At 39.9% G+C, this 22,611-nt stretch overlaps 1 protein-coding gene across 1 annotated transcript in view; it reads left to right on the forward strand.

Annotated features, from left to right (window-relative positions):
* STAC (SH3 and cysteine rich domain) overlaps window positions 1–22,611 on the forward strand; it is a 74,076-nt gene that overhangs the window by 26,891 nt on the left and 24,574 nt on the right. The window contains exons 3-5 of the mRNA XM_071736012.1: window positions 17,685–17,785; window positions 20,049–20,130; window positions 21,909–22,024. Coding sequence (XP_071592113.1) covers window positions 17,685–17,785; window positions 20,049–20,130; window positions 21,909–22,024 — 299 coding nt within the window. The remainder of the gene's footprint in view (window positions 1–17,684; window positions 17,786–20,048; window positions 20,131–21,908; window positions 22,025–22,611) is intronic.

Genomic DNA, 22,611 nt, shown 5'->3' on the forward strand with positions numbered 1-22,611 from the left:
CCAGCTCATCTTTGCTTGGCGGTGTGACAGAAAAGGTGTTAAGAGTTTTACCTTTATCATGCCCTAGAGTCTAGGTGCCCTGATTCTCACAGGCAGATGTCTGCTCTGTTCCCATAATCCTTTCTCTTTGATCCTTACTGCAGTCCTTCCTGGTTTTGCTGTCTTGCACTTAAAGCAGCATGAGCTGGATGTAACTGTTTGCAGCTTAATTACTTCGTATAAGTTGTGTCACTGTTGGTTATGGGGATCGTGAGGCAAAACGGGCAGATTTTCAGGAGATAATGTCAAGCCTGCTCCCAAAAGCAGAGAAAAAAATAATTAACTTCTGTGCAGAAACTCTGAATTTACACTTGCAACATGGAGCCTATTTGTTCTCTATTTGCATTTTTCACAGGCAGTAACATTTAAGAGTAATGAGTCTATGGCTTTAAATTCCTTATTGATGAGAGTAATGGCAGAGACAGATAGATGTTTTGAAGACTGGGGGAAAGAGTCCAGGAAAATCCCAGCTTGACTCTAGATGGTTCCAATTTTGCCACCAAGAATGATTCCAGGTTCACCTTAAATGGCTCTCTGATCTATGGAATAAGCAGCTCTGTTTGGCAGAGGGTGGCATGATGAACTGTGCATAGCATCAATGTGCAGTACGCGCTTCAGGAGCGTGGCAGAATCTGTCTGCAGCTTCGGAATGAACAGGACGCTCAGAGCAGAGGCAGCAGGCTCCCTGTGCTGCTCTTTTCACAGAAAAGTTACAGCAAAGGAACACGAAACATCATCCTCCTACAAAAACAAACAAACAAAAAAAAAACCAAAACCAAAAAACGTGCATCGTCTGTTTTGTAGGCACTAAGAGCCAAATGTTGGCTTTGGGATGCAGCACGTGTGGCTGTTTGTTCATTTGACAGAAGTGCAGTCATGAGACAAAGGCCAAATACAAGTAATTGGTTTCATTATTCAGAGGAAGATGTTTACGAGGATCAGTATAATGCAAACTTAGCCATTCACATGCTTTCCGTGCATCCCAGAGTGCAGTGCAACATAATAAAAAGCTCTGTGTTTATTGGTTTGATTTTAAAAAAGAAAAAACATCATTAACAGTGTGTTTCATGCCTGACATTAAAGACAGGAGTTGAAGAATTCCTACTAACTGTACTAGACCAGGGCTCAAGTTCCACCTCAACAAACAGAAGAAAATTTTATTTAGAAGTAGTAATTTTCTGCCAAATTAAATAAAGGAGAAAATTTTACGTTCAAGGTAGTTCTGAGGATCCATTTCATGTTAATGGGGCCTTCTTGCAGGATCAAATCCTCAAATACAATTGACAGCTGTAATACTTAAGTCAACAGTGATAATTCACATAATTTCAGACCAGGAGTATTTTGGAGCAGACTCTACTTCCTTCTGCCACTCTCTGTTCTGCCACTATGAACTTCAAGCATTGGTTAGTTTAGGACTGAGTATTCAGTTCCGTGATGGGTTGGTTACATATTTTCCTAGATATATCCACCTATGAACATCCTCTCACAGTAAGACCTTGAGAAACCCGTTCATGTGCAGTTCTTACTGATACTATTTATCACTATTTTCATATCTAGCTCCAACATGAGAAAATTTTGAAAATCAAAGTATGTTCTGGAATGTATCACTAGACTGCTATTTAAAAGACACTGGTTTGGGGTTTTTTTACATCACAGTGAATAGAAAATCAAGTCAGAAAGCCTCTGAGTTTATCTAGTGTTATCTGCCATCTTCTGTGTTTAACAAGAATGTGGTAAGCTTTGGCAGTCTCCAGTAAGGGGAGACAAGACTGGCTGGCACCAGAGCAGATAGAAAATATTAAATTAATGTTGCATCAGATTTGAGTCTGAAACTGTGCTGATCACTACCAAGTTCTTGCTCTTCTTCAGTCTCTGATGTGTCATCAGTCATTTCTGTGATACTTTACTCTTGCAGAAAACATGATGTCAGTACTCTACTCTTGAAAAACATTGTGTATTTTTAAAAAAAGCTCCATCTGTAGACTTCTCAACATTTTACTCATTTGCCGTTCATTTCCTGTGCTGACTCACATGGAAAAAATGTTATTTTCCACACATTGCAACCATATTACATTCAATTAATATATTACCATCTGAGTCAAATATAAGTGGTGTAGCAAAAAAGTAAGCCACTTTGCTTTTAAAAATAGATGACTTTAATGTCAGACTTTTAGAGCTGTGTTTTAAGGACATAGCTGCTCATTTATAACATTGTTTTACCAGTTTTATTCCATGTTTAACCTGAACTCTGATACAGAAGTTTGACCAACCATTTTATTGATGTACATATTGGGGTATTTTTGCCTGAAAAGCAAAGTCTGCGAAGTCCAGTAATACTCAAAACCAGGTCTTTCTGGATGATGCCATCACTGGCTTAGGTACCTGAGATATATATTTGCCTTTACAGTTGGTCTCAGGGCATACCTGAGGATCAAGTTCCTGGTTTGGATTCAGATTCTCCAAACCCTTGCAGCTCTTGAGTACACAGTACCTGTTTCCTCAGGGAATTAACTAGGCTGCAGTCTGAGAAACCTGTAGGAAACTAACAAGCAAGCAAAAAGATAAAACCAATAATAAACACTTAGCACAGTTTACATCCAGTCTACTAAACAGTGCTGAAGCAGTGAAGTTATCTTATCCCTTCAGTACTGACCCACTCCTACCACAGTCTGTTCTGCTTTTGTCAGTCAGTCAGGAGTTTCAAGCAACAAATTGCCATGAGTAATTCTTTTTGGGCACGTCTTTTAAAAACGGTGCTGCTGTGGCTACTAGAACATCCCCCATAAAGCTATGCTCAAAGTTGATAAACTGGCCCAGCTTCTCAAATGAAGAAATCAAGGAGAGAGAGAGAGAGATCTGGATTGGACCTATGATCCCCCATGTTTATAGTTGCTACATCTGAACCTCTTCTCTTAGACTATCAGTACATGCAACCAATAACTAATGGAAGAACTCCATAATTTGAGGAAGTGTTTATATATCTGTAATTCATGCAGATGATTATTAAATACAGCAAAATTTTAAACACTCCATAGAGTGATTTCTGCCTCCAGTCTGAGTCATGAAGAACGTTCTTGAATTTTTAAGCTTGCTGGATAACTCCATTAAGTAGGCAGCCTGGTTTGATCCAAGCCTGACTTTATTCAGTATCATCCAGGTAGACGAGGAGGTGATAAGCAGTCACAGGCTGATCACCAGTGCTTGGCAGCTAGGCAAAAAGGAAATCTTCTGGGAAGCATGACTGTAACTGAAGCTATGTTTCCAGGGTGATAGTAGTTTTGAGGACTCCTCCAGAGCTTTTGGGGCTTTTTTGTTTTGTTTCCTTGTTTTTAAAAATGCTATTGTACTTACTGAGGTTTTTCTGAAAGACCAAAGGAAAGAATAATATTATATTATTCATTCAGTGTTCACCCTATCCTCCACTTGTCCCAGTCTTTCTAGCATCTCTCAGCCCAGATAACCATTGGGGAAGAGCTTCATATTGCCACTGCATCAGCAGGGGAGTTAAACCCTATGGAGAAGGGTAATGAGCTGCTGGTGGGGAGAAAATGCCCCTGAAGGAGCTTGTGGAAGAGGCTTTGTGTCCAGCTCTCCAACAGGCTTGTGCAGTCACAGCTGAGCCTTCCCAGATCTACTTTTCAGGTGGTAGACTACAATACATTATAATATATTGTGTGTATGGGTGTGAATGCTCACTCTTATTAATGCAAAGAAGGAAAAAGAATTTCTTTTTCCTATGAAACAGAAATTTTCAAAAGCAGCTGAATCCAGCCTCCTTAGGTTTTGATTGGAGGGGAAAGGGGCATCTGTGTAACCTTGTTGGTGATAGGCATGAGGTGCTATTATGTTATTAAATGCTAAAGTTCCTGTCTCTCCCTCCTCCCTCCCTCCAATAAATCCACTTTTGGATTTTGGAGGCAGATTTTTGCTGCAATTGTTGCTGATGGGCTCTGAGCTCTTGAGCACTTGTGAGAATTGGTGTTAGTGAGAATTACAAGTTCTCTCTGATCTGCTTTGCTAGGGTTTAGAGGAAACAAAAAACATTTTCTTAATACACATCTACAAAAAAAGAAAAGATGCAAAATAATTTTAACATATCTACTAGCTTGAAATGGAACCTGGCTTCTCCTATGATCTCTTTCTTGAGTTAACAGCTCTCCATAAGCATAGACCTTCCCGTTTGTGAGAGGAGCCCTTTAAGAAGAGCTAAACAAAAGCCTTCTGTAAAATTCTAACTTAAGTACTACGTTAATCAGTTATGACCTAGTCATCTAGACTCTGCAAAATTTCCAGAAAGTGAAAATTTTGTCTATTGTAATGTTATAAAGTGGGGAGGAAAAGATAAAAATAGGTAGAAATACACATGGTATACATAGTTCAGGTGTGCTCCACCATTATATTTCCTATTTTCAATAAGCATGACAAAAAAGTATCCAATTCATAGAGACCCACATTTGTAAAGTTGCTACAGAGGGCCCCACATTATCCCTGTATTAAATTAATCTTTTTCTGTGGTAATAAAGAGCTAAACATCCTTTAAGACAAGTATTGAAAAGCAAATATTCAGTATGTTTATCCTCTGGGAGGGCTTCTTCCTCTGAGATGAGGGAAGAACGTTATCAGTAAATTGGATAATCAGAAACTATTTAGCTGAGAAAAGAGGGTGGAAATATATTTTAAATTCTAATTTGTCCTTGAACAGCATCATGCATGTTTTACATTTGTTACTAGATAATTTCAAGCTTACTGTAATTTTGGGGAAATAGCTATTAATATGGCACTGCAATTAATCCTCAGTGAAAAAAAGACTTCAAAGAGGAAGATCAACATTTTCTGCCAACTAGATGGAAAACAACATTATCTGGTATGTTTACATTTAGTATTTTTTGACCAAAAACTACATTGCAAAACACCAAACATCCTACTCAGCAGTGCCCATGGCTCTTGAGACCAGCCCTAATGAAGAACATAATGGTAAGCTGAAGGTTTGTTAAAGACCTAAGGATAAAGCAGAATACAAGATATATTTTTTTTTCTTTATGTCCTGCTATGTACTTTTTCTGAGCTCATGTGGGACATCGGGTGTTTTCAGATAAGCAAATTAAATGCATCTTCTTTGAAGCTGACCTTCTAGTAAAAACTTATTTTTCTACTCAGAGTCTTTGTCTACCAGAGTATCACTGTTATGTGGATAATTACATTGCCACATAGCTGACAAAAACATCATCTAGAAAGGAAATTATTAAGAGCTTCACCTTACTATGAGTTGCAGAAGCCATAAAATGAGGCAATTAGCAGAAATGCTTTTGCAAGAAAGGAACATTGCCATCAGGTAGAGTAAAATTTTCTGCCCGTGGTTGCTTGTCTTTAATGTAGTAGGGTGTCTCTGAGAGCAATTATCCTTACAGCTCACACGGACCATTGCGTGCTCTTTCCCCTTAGTAATATAAATGCAAATAAATGCAACTTGAACAATTATCTGCTCTAAACTGCCTAGATTTTAGTTTTCTGAATGTGTGCAATCTGTAACTTTTTTTTTTCTTCGGCATAAGTTGTATCTTACATGCTGAAGGATACTGCACATACACAGATCACCTTTCTGACTTGTTTTGCAGTTGAAAATTTTGATTACATTGTAGTTTCCTTTAGAACATTCAGATGGTTATTTTGAAAATCTTGAAATATTTTGTTTGGACCACTAGATTATTTTCTGCTTAATAAAAGGGCTGAAAGCAAGAAATAAATTTTAAAAAGAAAAAAAAAAAAAAAGGTGACTGTGCTTTCTTCCACCCCCTCCCCACAACAATTAAACAATTATAGTTTTCCAGACAAGGTAGGAAATAGGACATGGATTGTACAATAATGAACTACAAAGTTACAGTCAGTATGGCCCTGATTGTCTTCTTTGGCAATTACAAGGAAAATCTGTAGATATTCTGCATGTGAAGATACCTTCAAATGAGCATAGGGTGGATTGATCAGGGAGCTTGAATTTGCAGTGCTGGTATGGCCTGTTTTTCTAGCTGTACTCAGAAGTGTAGGAATCTCCTGTATCTCAAGATCTGAGGCACATGAAACTTTCCAGACAGACTTTCTGTTACCCCACATCTTTTTCTGTGAAGTATGGGGATGGATATTTAACACTGCTGGTTGTTTACAGAGCTCCATCATTGATGAGTTTGAAATGAGAGGCTGTTCCCTAGCTTTGCCTCCCTCTTTAAGCCCTGGCACAGAATATTGACATCATCAGGGGTTCACCTGCACGTCTGTTTACATCTGCAAGGTGAGATGTTTCCTGCCTGCAGTGTTTTACAGCTATGGAGAGGTTAAACCAAGGTGCTTGAACAGTTTTGCTAGATCTAGTCCCCCAGCATAGATGAACATGGGAGTTAATTTCCCATTAATAGCATCTGGATGGGATAAACAGACACTGAGTATTACAGGTCTCAAATGTCACCAGAAGGGAGGACATAGGATGGCTTCTCTGGGAGATCAGCAGACAAGCAATATCCTCTGATGAGAAGTTGTTTTCTGTAACAAGCTGATGACATGCTCTGGCAGACTGAACTGCTTAGTGGTGTTCTCCAGGGGCACCAAACTCTTCAGTAGCTGAAACATTTTTCTCAAGAGCAACAGAAAATTCAGCACTTGAGGTGTTGATGGGTTTCAGGTCCGTCTCTCACAGAGGGTCTTTCAAAATGACCCATGAGAAATTCAGGCAGTTTCTTAACCAAAGAATTAGAAACTATAATGAGTTCTTGTCAAGGGTGAGATGGGATGTGTGGAAGGGATCTGGATACTATGATTTGTTGAATAATCAGTGACGTTACAGCTTTTACCCTACTTATTCTTCTCACACTTCCTCCCTGTCAGCACTTCATTCCCTAGGTTTTCCCTTCTCTGCATGGAGGTCACTCTTGGCACGGTAAGGTTGGGCAGAAAGTCGTGTCAGTTTCTACTATGATGCTGCTTGCAGTTACCTCTCTCAGGCACCACTGGCCTAGTTCTTTGGTCATACTCTGGCATTAATATCCAAGGTTTCCTCATCCCCAGGATCTTCCCCCATTTCCCATACCTCTCCCTGAGCCAGGATCTTCACGTTCTTTCTGGGCTCCTGTTCTTCTTCCCAAGACTTCTTCATTTCAGGAACCCATCTATTGGTACCAGCTCTTCTTCCTGGAAACTAAGCTTCCAGTTCTTTCTGTCTAAATAGTGTATGTGTAAAAGAACAGCACATGATCAGCCTCTTAACTAGTGGCTCAGTCTCCTGAATCTTTATTAGCTGGAGGATTTGGGATGCAGCACTTCTATTTAGTCATAGTGTTACCAAAATTTCCAAACAGCCTGTACTGGTTGCAGTTAGCAAAGAGCAGGCTTCTTTCTGAGAGTCCAGGAGTTCAGTCTCAGACATTTACCCAGTGCACATACACATGGTTATCTGCTCTCAGTTTTTCAGCTATTTTTTGCCTGTGACAGTTTCTAAATCTGAACATGTATATTGACCCAGCTCTCTGTTAGTGAGATTCAGCTATGTACCAGTGCTTTCTAATGCATCAATCTGCTTTTTTTTTTAATACTTCCTCACCTCCCCATTCCCCCCAAGTCATGGCTTCAGTGACTTTCCATCAGCAGCTCCTGTTGCAGTAGAAATTACCTTGCTGAGAGCAAGGTTATCTGATGGATTTGGCTAGATTTTTTTTATAAGCTGTATCACTCTACAGGCTAGATAGATATAGCTACCAAACCTGTTGCTACTTCTTCCTTGTCTCTAGTAGTGGTAACACAATTATGGTCAATATTTTGGTTAAGGCTTTTGGGCAAGAACCTGTGTAGTCATGAATGTGCAACCCACCTGTGTGGATGAGAAAAGCTATTGCCTGAGTTAGCTTGGCTTGTTCCTGCTTGAATCCAGGCTGAATTGAGCAAATGCAAACTCTAACCATGGACAGTTTCAGTGATACGTTGAAGTATTCCAATTGATAGAAAGAAAAATTCCTAGAAAGCAGACGTGTTCTTTTCTTGTATTTTTGTTTAATGATTTAGATATTTAGAAAGAAAGTAAAATTTCAGCTTGAAGTTCAGATATTTTCACCTCCCTGACTCGCCACAGCTAATACTCTTCTTGCATTGCTGAGCTGCAGAAACTTGTGTATAATCATTTGACAAAAGTTTTTCCTCTTCCTTTGAACAACAATTGATCCCACACAGAAGTGTACTTTGAGGTGTGCTTTAAGCCAGCACTGCTATGTGTCAAGTACTAAAATTCTCTCAGGTTGTAACAGTGAAGGCTGAGATTAGCCCTTTGAGCAGACAACAGTAGTATACAAAAGTGTTTTGCTGCCCAACCTGTGTGATTTCACTGACATTATAAATTTTCTGCTTGGGTTGAAATGTATAACTTGAATGTTTTTCCACATTTACTGTTTCATTTTTCTGTTTTCAAAACCATGGAAACACTTTGTTATAAAATGTGATCATAAAGTTCTGTAAAAAAATGGCGCATTCTGATCGACTGTGGAAATAACTTCTCATAAAACTCATCCTACCAAACTGATATAACTGCCCATTTACTTACAGTAGTTCCCTGAATCATCTCTAGTCTGGGTACATCATGCTGTCACTTAAACTTGTAGCTTCTGATGAAGTCCTCCTCATCTATATGTAATCAAGGGAAGAAATGGCTTCAGAAGCTTGTCCATGGCCCAATTTTTGATCATGCACTGGAGTTTAGGTGGAGACACTTGTAGTTATCTTCTGTGGCACTTTCCACCTCCATCACTGGCTACTGTGGAATGGGGCAAAGAGGGACAGAGAGGAACTGTGTCCATGATAAATCATGTGTCAGTGTTTCATGTGTGAGGTCCATCCATCACTGCAGGTGCTGCCAGTCAATCTGTATTAAGACAGACCAGGAGCAAGGCTGAGGTTGTAGTGCTGAGGGATTGTTTTTGCTGCAGGAGGAAAGAGCCAAAAATCCTCAGTAAGTCTGAAGCAGCAGAAAGCCAGAGAGCAACTGGCTATTTACGTATCCAGTTGTTTTTTTTTTTTTAATTAAACCTCTAACAGTCCTAATTGATTGTTCTAATCTTCTGGCATGTAGCAGCATTGCATTGTAAGAGCATTGATGACAGAGCTCTGTAACCAACAGGCAATGTTAAAAATCCATTAGCAAAGCAGAGAGAATATTGAATCCCTGTCTGAGAGCAGACTATTTTTTTGTTCTGTCACTGTTTTCCCACATCTTCAGCATGCTCAGAGCACTGCTCTTCCCTTTGCAGTATAGTTTTTGTTCAAGTACTGTTTTTCTGCTTTCCACCTCCTCTGTAATGGTACAAGACCCTTGAAAGATCAAGGTTTCAGCACACATCAGGTGGCTCTACAAAATTCAATCGTTTTTTCAAAATGTCTCAAAACATACACAAAAAAGCTAGAACTGGATGCCTTTTAACTTCAACACATGGAAGAGCATGGGTACCAATAATCTGAGCCTGCCGACGTAGACATCTTGTTTGAAGTCTGACCTGCATCATTATCATTCAAGAAGAGCTTGAACATACTATGTTTACTGATATTATTGAGACCACTATCAGACACTGATATCTGCTTTTCCTTCTTTGGGACACCACATCAGGCTTAATTTTCCCGTGTTCCCTTGTTTTGTGCAGCTCTGTTATTATCATCACCTCGGGAGCAGTTCGGCATCAACTCCCATAGGCAAGTCTATACCTATCTTCTTTGATCTATTTTCCTCTTCAGCATAGCAACCCAGTGTAAAGATCTACAAACACAGGTTCAGCAGTCTAGAAAATGATCTAGAAAAGTAGGTGTTGCAACAACGATGTCAGGTTTTTTAGAGGAAATAACATTATATCTGATTCATTGTGCTTGGGTTTTAGAGGACTGAGGCTTGTCTTTTGATAATAGTTAGCTGTTAGTTTATTTATCATGACGTCCCAACATCTTAATTAAGATTTAGATGATCAAAAACCTGAGATATTTTCGGAAGTATGGAGGTGGATATTTCCTTTCAGGGACAGATATTTACAGCAAAGCTTCTGAATATGTGAAAAGAGCATTGTTAAAAAAACCAAAAACCCAACAACTCTTGTGGCCAAATTTTTCAGCACACAATTCTGCAGAGAATGAGAATGAGAATCACTTTTACACAAAAACACAAAAGGCCTATTTGCATTTTAAGTCACATTGTTCCTGAAACACAAAATAAAAGGTGTGACAGCACTGGAAGTTCTTTATCAAGGAGTTACAGACTTGATTTACAAGAATAAAGTTGTTTCCTCTTGCAGGTTCATATGATTTAAAACAATGAAGTTAAAAAGGACTTGAATTTAGCAGGGATATTTTTCTTCTCTGTAACAGCCTTGAAGAAAAACCTGGCTATAACTGCCTCATTTTTTTCCCATCATGTTGTTACTAAAGAAAACTATATCACTAGGAAGTCAGTTCTAATTTTATGCACTGTTTTGTAGCCTGCCTACATACAAGGCAACTTTTCTTGCTACTTAAGCATTGGATATTGTTCTGTTGGAAACTGGGTGGAGCAGACACTCAACGAAATCCATACATCTTGGTCACATATAACCCCAAGTTTATTAAGTTGGTGGGACAAGTACCATTGCTGGATATCAAGTCCTGTTCTACAGAATGTAAATATAAGTCCCAGCTTCTCCCCACACTCCATTTCATTTAGACAGAAAGTAGGTGGATTCAGAGGAATGGGACATTCCAGTCAGTCAAGATGTCAGGTCCAGAACTGGCAGCTTGGTCCCACGTGCAGGGGTTTCTCCTCTTGCTCCCACATGTTGTTGGATGTCCCTGTGTAGTGCACCCTGACCCAAGGACTTAGTGATGCAACCTATCCACGACCCTGCACATTTTGAACTGGCAGATTTAAACTATTAAAAAAACAAAACAAAACACACAAGAACCCCTTACTAAAGAGTAAAACCTTTTAAGTAAAACCCATGGTGCTTTTATTCATGAAAAATTGCCAAAATTAGATTTTTGCCTAGTTTTCTCTGTGTGTTTTAAACTTTTTCATCCTACATCTGCTATTCATGCACAGAATACCTTTGTCACAGTGTTCAAATGAGTGTAGGTTATCTAAGTATGTCAAAAGAGAAGGATACCTGTGAAGTACAATTTCATCTCCTTGAAAAAGTGAAATTTGCCTTTTTGCATCCTTAAAATGAAAATGTCAAGAGCTGCCAATAATACATTTATCTATGGGCCAGTTAGGAACAATCCACAGCAGATAATAGAACTATTATATCTTCTTTTTATTACTTTTTTTGAACAACCCATTCAGTCCTGTATTTAGCAATTGAAAGTGCAATGGGAGGATTGTTCATAATACTGATAATCTTATGTGAAGTGAGTATTTGTGTATCACTCAACACACCTGGCAACTGTCCAATCATCAACTTGAATTATCAGTCAGGCATCAGAGGGCAATTACTTCCAGCTGTTGGGCCATCTAGGGTGGCTGATCTATGGTTTGCCTGATGACAAGCAGGGGATCTACACCTCTGTTCTCTCTATGATGGGAGTTCCAGCATCAGCTGAGAAAAAGAAGCAGGAGGGTGCCAGGTATTAGGGCAGAGAAAGGGGGAAGTTTCCAAGGTGGTAGAAAGCACTCAAGGAGCCTGAAAGGGGTGCCCAGCTGAACCCTACAGATTTAATGGTTTGGGGATATTAGGTTTAAGATTTTTCACTTAGAAGGTGTGGATGTCATTCTCTGATCTACCCACAGACCTTGACTGAGGCAGAGGAGGGAAAGGAGGAAGGCAAGTACTTGTCCATCATCAGCAGCCAGATGCAGGAGCAGGAAGCTGTCATAGAGGAATTTTTTAAAATAGTTTCAATATCAAAGCTTTTACACAAAAACAATTAATGCAAAATGAAGAAGGGGTGAAAGAAGAGGTGGTGTAGAGGCTTGGGGATGACTGCAGGGGCACCAGTGCCATCTCAGGGACTTTTCTGTCTCATTCTAAGATAACATCCTAAACCCTTCGCTGTTACAAAACAAGCCCAGATTGCTCGAAATTCTCCGTTTCCCATAAATTCTGGCATGGAGACAGCTCTCTGGTGACAATTGCAAATGCACTTGGGGAGAAAGGGGCGAGGCACTCATTATTTTTATCAACCTCCCACAGCAGAAGTTGAAGTTCTATGGAAAATATGTAATTTTAGATTTATTTATGAAAGCTTTAAATCAAAACAAATTGTGACTAGCATGTTCCTCTCAGCTGGAACAGTAAAACACAGTGGCTGGGTCACAGTTAGATTAGCTGGAGGTGACTGTCTGTGTCTCTTTTCCTTCTTTCTTTCATAGACCTGAATCTTTTTATTCTCATTTTTCATTTTTTTCCCACTTACAGTCAACATGACATCATATTGCTACCAACATTTGCAGTTTTCTTTTGAATTCTCCAGGCTGTAGGGCTTGTTCTCCCTCTCTAGCTGTTAATCTTAATGTTGAGTCTTGAAACAAGGGGCGATAAGCATCAGCCAATAGTGCTGTGGCCATAGCTGGACTGGCCAAGAGGATGATAAAGGTTCCCTTTGCATGTGTGTGACAAACATAGTTCTCATTTGCATTCCTCAAGATAAATGTCACTATCCTGAAATGTTGTTACTTTTTTAGGAGAGACAGACATGAAGACTTGGATTTAAATTCTGCCCTGTTTTCTTTGTTTCTTTCTGCCTCCAAATCTTTCCAGTCACCTGTATGGAGGTGTTCTGTTTCAATTTAGTCTTTCTGCAGTAAACACTTGGATTTACAGAAGTGATGTAGTGTGTCCTTTTAGTAGTGGGGTCAGATTGTTAGAACAGTTTAAAATACAATTTTCCATGGATGTTCTGGAAGACCTAGGCCACTGTTTTAGATATTCAAATGGGAGCTGACCCAGTTGTGGAGTATTTCTAGCAAGGTGTTATTAAACATGACCTGCTTCTCAAAACAATGCATTTTTCCAGTGCTGGGTGTCTGGATGAATTAGCTGATATCTGAAGAAAATGGCTGTGGCAGAACCTCATTTGTAAGTTTATTTAAGAGCTACCCAGATACCCTGACATGAAATTTCATTTCCTGCCAGTCAGACACAGTTTCTTTTTTTCAGTTTTGGCTTTTTCATTTGCAAAAGGACTACCAGTCTTTACAGACTGTGAGATAATGAATAGATATGTTAATATCTAGGACACAGAGGACATATGGGTAAATGTCTATGTGCGTGGTCTTTTCATATATGAATTTCACTGCTATATTAACAGGTATGTTTATGACTAGAAGTCAGCTAAACATGTACAGTACTATCCGGTCCAAAGCCTCACTATTAGCAGCTTGCAATTTTTACAATTTAAATACCAGCATCTTGGCCAAATGTTGCAGTATCAGTGACAGCCTGGAGAGTTTTACCCATTCGTCCCTGAAATAGGAGCCATCCCATCTTAGTTTTGGCTCAAGTGCTCATATTGCAAGGCATAAAGAGGCAAAGACAGTGAGGCCATTGGAAAGTCCATGGTGCTATTAATCACTTTGCATATGGAATTACATGAATATTGTACTCCAGAGGTGATGCTTAAGGACACACACTGACTGACTAAAGTGAAAAAGAAGTATTGAATAAAGCTGTTCATTGAACACTGTCCTACCTGCTCAGTGAATAAAGTAGTGTGCCTTGAATAAAAATAGTGACAATCACATCCCTGAATTGCAATCAAAAAGTAATTGAGCAAAACCTTTGTTCTGGCATGCCCAGCATTTAACAATCTGATTAACTAACCTTTTTAAGGGTCTTTGGAGAAGAGGGTGGGGAGGGATGATTGTTTTTGAAGGTAATAAGAGTCTATCAAAGCTGTTAGTCTACTCCCCCTTTGAACAAAAAACAGAGAAGAAAAGTAATTAGCATACTCCATATTCAGCTTAATTGCTAAGCCACCACAAATTGAAATGAATTGAGGTGGGCTAAGACATTTCAGTGAGTGCTTTACACCAGTAGCTTCCAGCTGTGCTTTAGGGTTGGCATAGGGGAGTATCTGTTAATGACAACAAATAGCAGGCTGCAATCAGGCTGGCAGCTCTTTAGGGGGCAGGAAACAAACAAGAGGGTGATGGTCAGGCTTGCAGATCATCAGAGTGTTTCATCATCTTCAGCAGAAGTTATCCAGGAGAGCATTTTAGGCTTCACTGTTTCCACAGTAATATTGCCCCTCCCAGAGACTGCTGTGGCCATCTCAAATGTGAACTCTTTTTGTTCTCTTCCCCTTCCCCATAGTTCTGTCTACAGAGAGATTAACCCAGAGGGAATAAGCACACCAGACAGGCTTTCAGCTTGAAACAAGTCCAGGTAGCCTATGACAGATAAGTGAAACGGTACAAATTCCCCTCAAAATAATCCACCCATAGTGTTGTTGTTATCATAGAATCATAGCATGCCAGCTTGGAAGGGACCTCAAGGATTTTTACTTTTCTTATTTTTATCATAATTTTGCACATTTAATCATTAATGTCACTACTTTTCTACTATCTAGTGTATGTTCAGACCAAATTCCTAACTTGTTCATGCTCTCTGGGGGAATTTTTTGTCAATAATGTTTCAACACATATCCTGTACCACTACTTTAGACATAAAGAAATACCTCTTTAATACCAGCATGACTGTAACACTCTCACCATGGTCTCTCAGCTTTACACAGCTTGTTTGCAAGATATGGTCTGCCTATTTTTTCCCTTCTTCAAACTACCAGGGTGCCTTCCAAAACCAGCCCTATTCAGGCTGCAAAGTCAACAAGCTTGGTTATATGGGAGGCCAAAAACTGATGCAATGGCTCGAACCCTGATCTCATTTAGACCTGTATCAAATGTGCATCTGTTTTTCTATATAACATGATCTGGGGCTGTGCCTCAGTTCTGATTCTCAGGAACTTTTTACTCGGGTACATTGCCAATATGTAGTTGTCTAACCTCTGGCATGAAATTTTGAAATAGCTTAGCCATGAGTCTCTAAGGAGGTTTGATTTAGTTTGATAGAGATTGGAAACTGCAGAAGAAGGAACTATCCTGGGGAAAACAGAAAATGAGTCTTGTAGAAATGCCATTTTCAGAGCTTGAATTATAGTAGTTAAGTGTAAATACAGAATAAATGCTTCTTCTTTAAGCCCTTTAGTTGTACCTCAGTGGGAAGCAGGGAGGTACATGCAAATTATTTCCAAGCTGTGTAGTCCCACTGTAAACCAAGAAGTTAGAAGTGACAATGAATTAAACATTGAAGCTTTTGGGAGTTATAAGGAATTTAATTTTGATTTACAAAGACTTGTAGACTCAAGTGTGTTACTGAAATGCTTTTCCTCTCTTTGAACACACTACTTACTGACCCACAAGTAACAAATGGCACTCAGCAATAGAAATATAGTGCTTCTCTTTTATAATTTATTGTCTTACTGATTTTTGCATGAGCACAGATTTCTGTTCTCAAGAAGTTGGGTTTTGATTTTTGAAAGTAGCGCAGAAACTTTGTATTCATTTTGTACCTCACTTGGATGCTCAGTTGTATTAACAAATGTGTATATTCTGCAATCATATGGTTACACTTTTTAAGGGCCAATACCCACCTTTCAGTGTTAACACTAAAGTGGCTGGAAGAGTGTTACAGCCAGCAGAAAAGGCTTAAACTGATGGCCTTTTCAGCTGAATCTCAGAGGTAACCTGGTAAAGCAGGTAACACTACAGACCAGTGTGAGAGGAGAATTAGACCCAGTGTAAGCGCTGATGCTGAATAGGTGTTGTACAGGAAAAGTATGATGTCATTTTTCTTTTTTTTTTTTTTTTTCTAAGATATAAATATAATTTAAAAACGTGGAGGAAGTCCTGTTTTCTCACTTCACTAGCTGTTGACCATCAGGAAGGGTGATTCAGCATTTCATCTTCCTAAATAAAAGCACAAAGTTGCAGACGTCAGTATGGGTTTGAGCATATGTCATTGAAACGCAAATATAAGTGAAAATATCCTTATAGCACAGTAATCCAAATACAACCCCACAGAAAAAACCCACAACACAGTGAGGTGGTCTTCTGGTGAATCCTATATTTAGTATTTAAAATAACCAGGAATGGGACTAGATGTCTGTACGTACCCGAGCAGCAAGGTACAGTGCATCAGCTCATCTAAGAGGGGCCAGGAAGGCAAGAGGAGGGGAGCAGCTGCTGGCCACCCCCACCTCCCCTTCATGGGAGTCCCCAGGGTGCACTCCATGCTCAACCCTATTCACTCCCCATCTCTACAACAGTCTCAGTAGGAAGGTGGGGAGGATGTTGGTTCACTGTCCTACAAGAAACACACAGGTGAAACGTTTGAGCCTGGCTCACTGCAGCTGCCCCAGGCTCCTCCAGTCTGCCTCTGTCTGGCTTGAAAATGGCCACTTCAAATACCTCGTCCCCTGAAGGCAGTCGTGTCAAGGCTCAGGTTTTGTCACTGACTTGAAGAGCCCATCCTTCCCTGCAGTGCTTCTTTCAGACATAGCATTTCACTGAATGAAGTCAGCAGTGCATACATGGTGTTAACTTACCAAATAACCAAGAGCTAGACAAGTACTTTCAGATTCAAGATTCTTCTGACTAATTTTTATCATGTCTGACTAATGGGGGCTGGTTAAAATGTCAAGAGGTTTTAGGTTGGGTTTTTTTGTTGCTTTTTTTTTTTTCTGCCTTGCTTCTTTTTTACTCTTACATAGATGACAATGAACTGACATGTTTGCTCCTTCCATTTATACAGTCCCATAGGGATAAAAGTCTTGCTGCAGCTTAACTGTTTCTGCATAGTTTAGGAAGCCTTATGCGTATATGAATAAGGGGGACTGTTTCTGCCTAGAAGTGAACAGACTCGACTGTCATTTAAAGGCAGATCCACATTTGAAGTTAATGCAGACCTTACTGTTGCCCCAGTGGGAGAAGTCTGCTATTTAAGGCAAAGTTCTTCCTGGAGCTCCCCTACCTGAAATGTTGAACTTTTCCACACCCAGTGAAAGAGACCAAGGTGCAACCAATGGCATCCTCACTGCCTCACTCAGGGACAGGCAAGAAGCCCTTCCTGCACCCTCTGAACACTGGCCCACGAAGGAGAGAGCAGCAGTCCTTGGGCAAATGAGTGGGCTAAGATAAGGGAGTTGGATTAGACCCCTGGAACTACCTCTCACCCACAAAACCTGGCCCTCCACTGATGGCCTGGCTCCCCAGGGTGGCTTCAGAGCCTGGATGCTTCTTTAGTAGCTCCCTCAGCCATGCACAGCTCTCATGCCAAGCCCTTTCCCAATAGAAAAGGATTTTGCTTGATGTTCACGATACAGAGAGAGATCACTGATAAGACTGTCACACAACAGAGCATAATTCAATAGATATCTAAAGGCAGCAATAGCCTAGGAAAAAGCCTGGGGAACAAATGCCTCAAAAGGAGTGACTGTAAGGAAAATACATGTATGAATGTATATAAAAAAAAGCAAGCCGGGTGAAGAACACTGTCGATATTTCCTCTACTGCAACTGACCTCTCCATCAGTTCTTTCAGGTCATTTGTTAAGTGCATGGAAACTATTGATTTTTGTCTAATTAAATAATATCTGTGCATTTCACAGGGACAAACGCTAAGCATGGACTACGCTGTAAGGCTTGTAAGATGAGCATCCACCACAAGTGTGCAGACAGCATTGGGCAGCAACGTTGCATGGGCAAGCTGGTAAGTGGGCAGCTGGGGACAGCAGATGTGGTAGGAGGCAAATCCTTGTGCTGGAACCACTTGCTTTTTGTGCCTGACTCCCTGGCTAGCATTTACCTGGTGCATTAACAGAACTCACAGCAGGTGACTTTCCTGAGGTGGGAAAAGTAAAGCCAGGGGGTGCCCTGTTATCCATTTGGAAAATTACTACTGCTCAAAAACCTGAACAAAAATGAAACACAAATCTGGTCTGCTTTGTGGATGTGAAAAGAGTTGTACAATCCAAATTTACCTAAATATCAGATTTATTTCCCTTGATTGAAACTGTGCTTGCTGTACTGTAAATCTCTCAAGGAACACTATAAATTAGTCAAAATATTTCAGTGGAGTTTAACAAATGAAAAATCCTTCAAAATTATGTTTTATTGTTTTTTTCCACTATTAGGGCTTGATGAAAAAAACATAATTTATATTAAAAATAAAACCAAAGCATATTTCACAGTGAGACACAACAGAGTTTGAAGAAATTTCTTTGCAGGAGTGACTGGGAGGAGACCTGCTCATGTATGGACACAAAACCTTCGTGCTCAGGTTACCTTCTGAGCAACAAATTCTCATTATTGCTTATTTTTTGAAAAAAAAACTTGGAAAAATAACCATTCAGAATATGAAAACTAGATACATGTGTACATGTGTTTCATATGTTCTCAGATTCTTGCAGCCTGAAGGTACCTGAGACAAATATAAGCTAAAACCAGACAGTGTTAAATGATTTAAAAAAAACCAAAACATTTATTTCAAAAGAGCTAGAAAACCCACCTCACCCTGGAAAGATCTTTTCTCTTCAAGGGCACTCAGTGAATGTTACTGTTGTTTATATAACTGCAACAAATCTTTATGCATTTAAAACATAATCATAGCCCTATTGTGAGGCATTTGGGTATAGGAAAGTTGGTCTGTGAAGAGCTGAATGTCATTGCAAGCCTTGGACAAGCCAAATACTAGATCATGTGAATTGTTTCACACATTTCATGATTCCAGCCTCAGCTCTTTTGATTACTAGTATACAAAAGCAGAAAAGTAGAGGCCAGACTTGAAGCAGGAATTTGTCCAGCAAAATCACAGGAGCTTCATGAGCTCATGTTGTATCTGAGTCTGTTTTGTCTGGTGAGAAACAGAGGCTGAAATTTATTCCTCTAAGAAACCAGATTTATCAGTCCCTTCATTCCTTCTGAACCCATACTGCAGCTCACTAGCAAAAGAACAAATTGTCTATCATTTTTTACGTATAGTGAATAAAGGACACAGAATGTATGCACATCCCCATGAGGCTTCTCCACTTCTCACTGTAATGAGAAGTTCTCACAGCCCACAAAGATTAGAAATCTGGGCGACCATTTGTGAATCTGCAGTACCTTGAAGGGCATTTCCAAAGAAATGTCACTCATTTAGTGACAACTTGGGGAATTTTTTGACCTTACAAGACAACAAAAACCAAACCAGTGGAAACTGTAGCCGACAACAAATCTTAGAAAAACCTGTAGAAAAGTTCTAAATTCCTTGGGTTTCACAAGTGCATACATGGGAACTTGAAGATTTGGAGTTAGGGGAAGAATAATTGCATATTTAGCAAGTGCAAAACAATGCAAATTCACATTACATAAGAAAAAAAGGGAGAAGGAAAGTTCCCAGAACCTCATATGATTCAGCACTTCTGCTGCAATTAATTATCGCTGCTTTTGTGTAAGACAAAAGAAAAAGAGGGGCTGAAAATTAACCCTTCCTCCTTCCACATAAATATGGGAAATTTTTGCTTTTTTTTTTTCCCCAGAAGAAAAATCAAATAAATCCCTGATTTATAAATCCCACAGTAATTTAACAGCAGGAGACAAATTTCCAGCTTCACTGCACTCTTATACTACTAACCAAAGAGGTATTAGGACAAATTTCTTTAATGAGAGAGTAGTCAGGCACTGGAACGAGCTGCCCAGGGAGGTGGTGGAGTCACCATCCCAGGAAGTATTTAAAAACCATGTAGTTGAAGCACTTTAGGACATGCTTTAGTGGGCATGGTGATATAGGTATTGATAAATATATTTGTTTGTTGACACTTGCTGAGTTGTGGTGTGTTGTTGGTGTTTTTTTTCTGTTGGGGGTGTTGATGGTTGGACGTGGTGACCTTAGCAGTCTTTTTGTACCATGTCAGTTCTGTCATCACCTACGTTCTTCTACACCAGTCATGGCAGCAATGAATTTCACTTGTTTTTGCTTTCTCTCCCTCCAGCCAAAGGGATTTCGGCGGTACTACAGCTCACCACTACTCATTCATGAACAGTTTGGCTGCATCAAAGAAGTGATGCCTATTGGTAGGTTTTGATTGCTTTTCCATTCAGTCTGTCTCCCTTTGACAGTGCACTGCAACAGCAGTGGCAGACTTTCAGCCATGGTATTTACCCTCAGGAGACTTCCAGCTCCTTTCAGTGACTGGATGTCCTTCTGCCATCTCAGGAAAGGAGTACTTCAAAGATACAAAGCTGGAAGAGGAGAGGGTGTGTTTAATGTGCATTTCACTCAAAACCCCATACATTTAACCTCTTAGACATAACCCTGTTTATAGTAATAACCACCTGTGCACAAGGTAGGAGCTTGAAAGGGAGGAAATTCCATCTTGGAATATTGAGGTGGAGGTCTGAGCTGGGAAGAACCAGATAAAAGACAAAACAAGCAGGAGACATTCAAACCACTGGTCTGGCTTTTGAGGGACTTTGCTAGGTTCCTGTCCATTTTCATCCCAACTTCTTACCTTCCTCATATATTTCCCTGTTGACCATGTCTACATGTTTTCTAAGTGTTCAAAAGACCAAATTTTGCTGACTGCAGTATCAAATTCCTGCAAAGAAACATTTTGAAATGGAGAATTTGAGTTGATTCTGGAAAATACTTTTCCCAACAAGTATTCTGACCAGGCAAGCCTGGCAATACAGAAAGAGAAAAAATGAAAATTAGTTTGTCAATTTAAAATGTCTTGTCTGAGGATATTTACTTTGTTCTTTTTAGCAGTTTGTTTTGTTTTGTTTAAAAAAAGGGAATTGCATGGATTTCATCTAAGGTTCTGTTTCTAAAAATCATCTGTAATTTTTGCCAGAAGTAATAGAATTTTTGTCAGAAGTAATAGAAATATTTTGAACAAAATCCGGCTGAAGAAATGAGGTGTGCTTTGTTCTCATCAGAATTCAAAATCCCGTGTATTTTCTCAGTGCTTTGGCCAAAAAATCTCTCTCCTTGTACACCATGCTACAAATGTATTGTATTCTATGTTACTGCCTTATACCTCAAGGGAGGCTGAGGTATAATAATGCAGTATAGTATGTAGAAAACTATTTGAACCTGATTTGTTCATGCTAATGGGAGACAGCCATGTCTCTACCACGGGAGATGGCACTGGGACCAGCTTTGGGGGAGAGTGGCAGTGAGAATTGAACAGACATACACCAGTGGGTTGGTGGCCTTTCTGGCTACTCCTAGGCTGAGCTGAGTGACCTGAAGCACATTCCCTACAGCAGGTACCTACCCACACTTGGCTCCAGACCCCATATGACCCAGCAGTGGGGATGTCAGAACCTCTCAAGGAAGATCCAGGACATCCTGTTTATCCAAACTAGCCAAGCAGTAGCACTGTGAGGATGCATGGATAAAGGTGATGGGCCACCCATACCACAGGGGTCTTCAGGGTTTTTCCTTTTGAGCATCTTTTTTTGAGAGCAATCCAAGAGAACATTAGTAGGAGGAGGCAGCAAACAGGGATTAAAATCTCCTAGTACTTCATTTTACTTACTTCAGAGTAGGGAGCATCAGTGGTGATTAGAGAAGGAGGCTTGCAGGTGGAGAGAGACAAGACAATGGCAGGGACCTGAAGCACCTGCACAAGAGGAGGATGATATTTATGGGAGCAGAGAGGCAGCAGAAAATTTCCAGCAAAAATTAGTTCCACTAAATCAAAGACTTTTTGTCAAGATAGTCTCTCATCTTGTGCATCTATGCGTACACCCAAACATGTTGGTAGAGGCAGATGTTTCTCCAAGTGGAGCAGGGACATGTCCAGAAATACAAGGGACTGATGCATGTTTTGCTCCTTCTGTTGCAGCCTGTGGAAATAAAGTTGATCCTGTGTATGAAACTCTCCGCTTTGGGACTTCCTTAGCTCAGAAAACCAAAAAGGGCAGTTCTGGAAGTGGGTCTGACTCTCCCAACAGAAACTCTGTAAGTATCCTACATTTTGCTTTCATTGTCTTTGTGGAAGTGCAGCAATTGTTCATTCACAAGAGTTTGTACTAGAGTTCACAAAACTGTATTTCAAACTGTGAAAAAAAAACATCTCCCCCCCAGGTTCCAAAATAAGAGCAGAAATTATGTTAATTTTGGAAACCTGTTTTTTAAGAATCTTTGAGCTAGCTCTTGAAAAAATAGAAAAATACAAATTAAATGAACCATGTCAGAAGAGCTGGAGAAGGAGGACAAGAGAAAAAGTAGTTCCCTGAGCCCTGTCTTTACTAAATCCATACTTAGTTCAACAATAACACCAGTTTCTCGGGACCCATGAGGTAAAGACCATTTTCATGGTGTTGCAGGAACATTTCATAGCCTCTCACCTCTTATAAACAGACATTTAAGCCTATGGTTGTGGCTATCTTTTTCCCCATGAGGTTTTCCCCACTTTCCTCCCTATGCAAAAAAAAACCCCCAAACCAACCAAACAAAAACCCCGACAGACTCCAGTGAATACATTGGAGGCTAAATCTTACTATCTTGTCTAAAAATCTGACCCACATTATCTGACAGTCTCTTCT

This window comes from Heliangelus exortis, chromosome 2 (genome assembly GCF_036169615.1).
Source record: "Heliangelus exortis chromosome 2, bHelExo1.hap1, whole genome shotgun sequence".
Taxonomy (NCBI): domain Eukaryota; kingdom Metazoa; phylum Chordata; class Aves; order Apodiformes; family Trochilidae; genus Heliangelus; species Heliangelus exortis.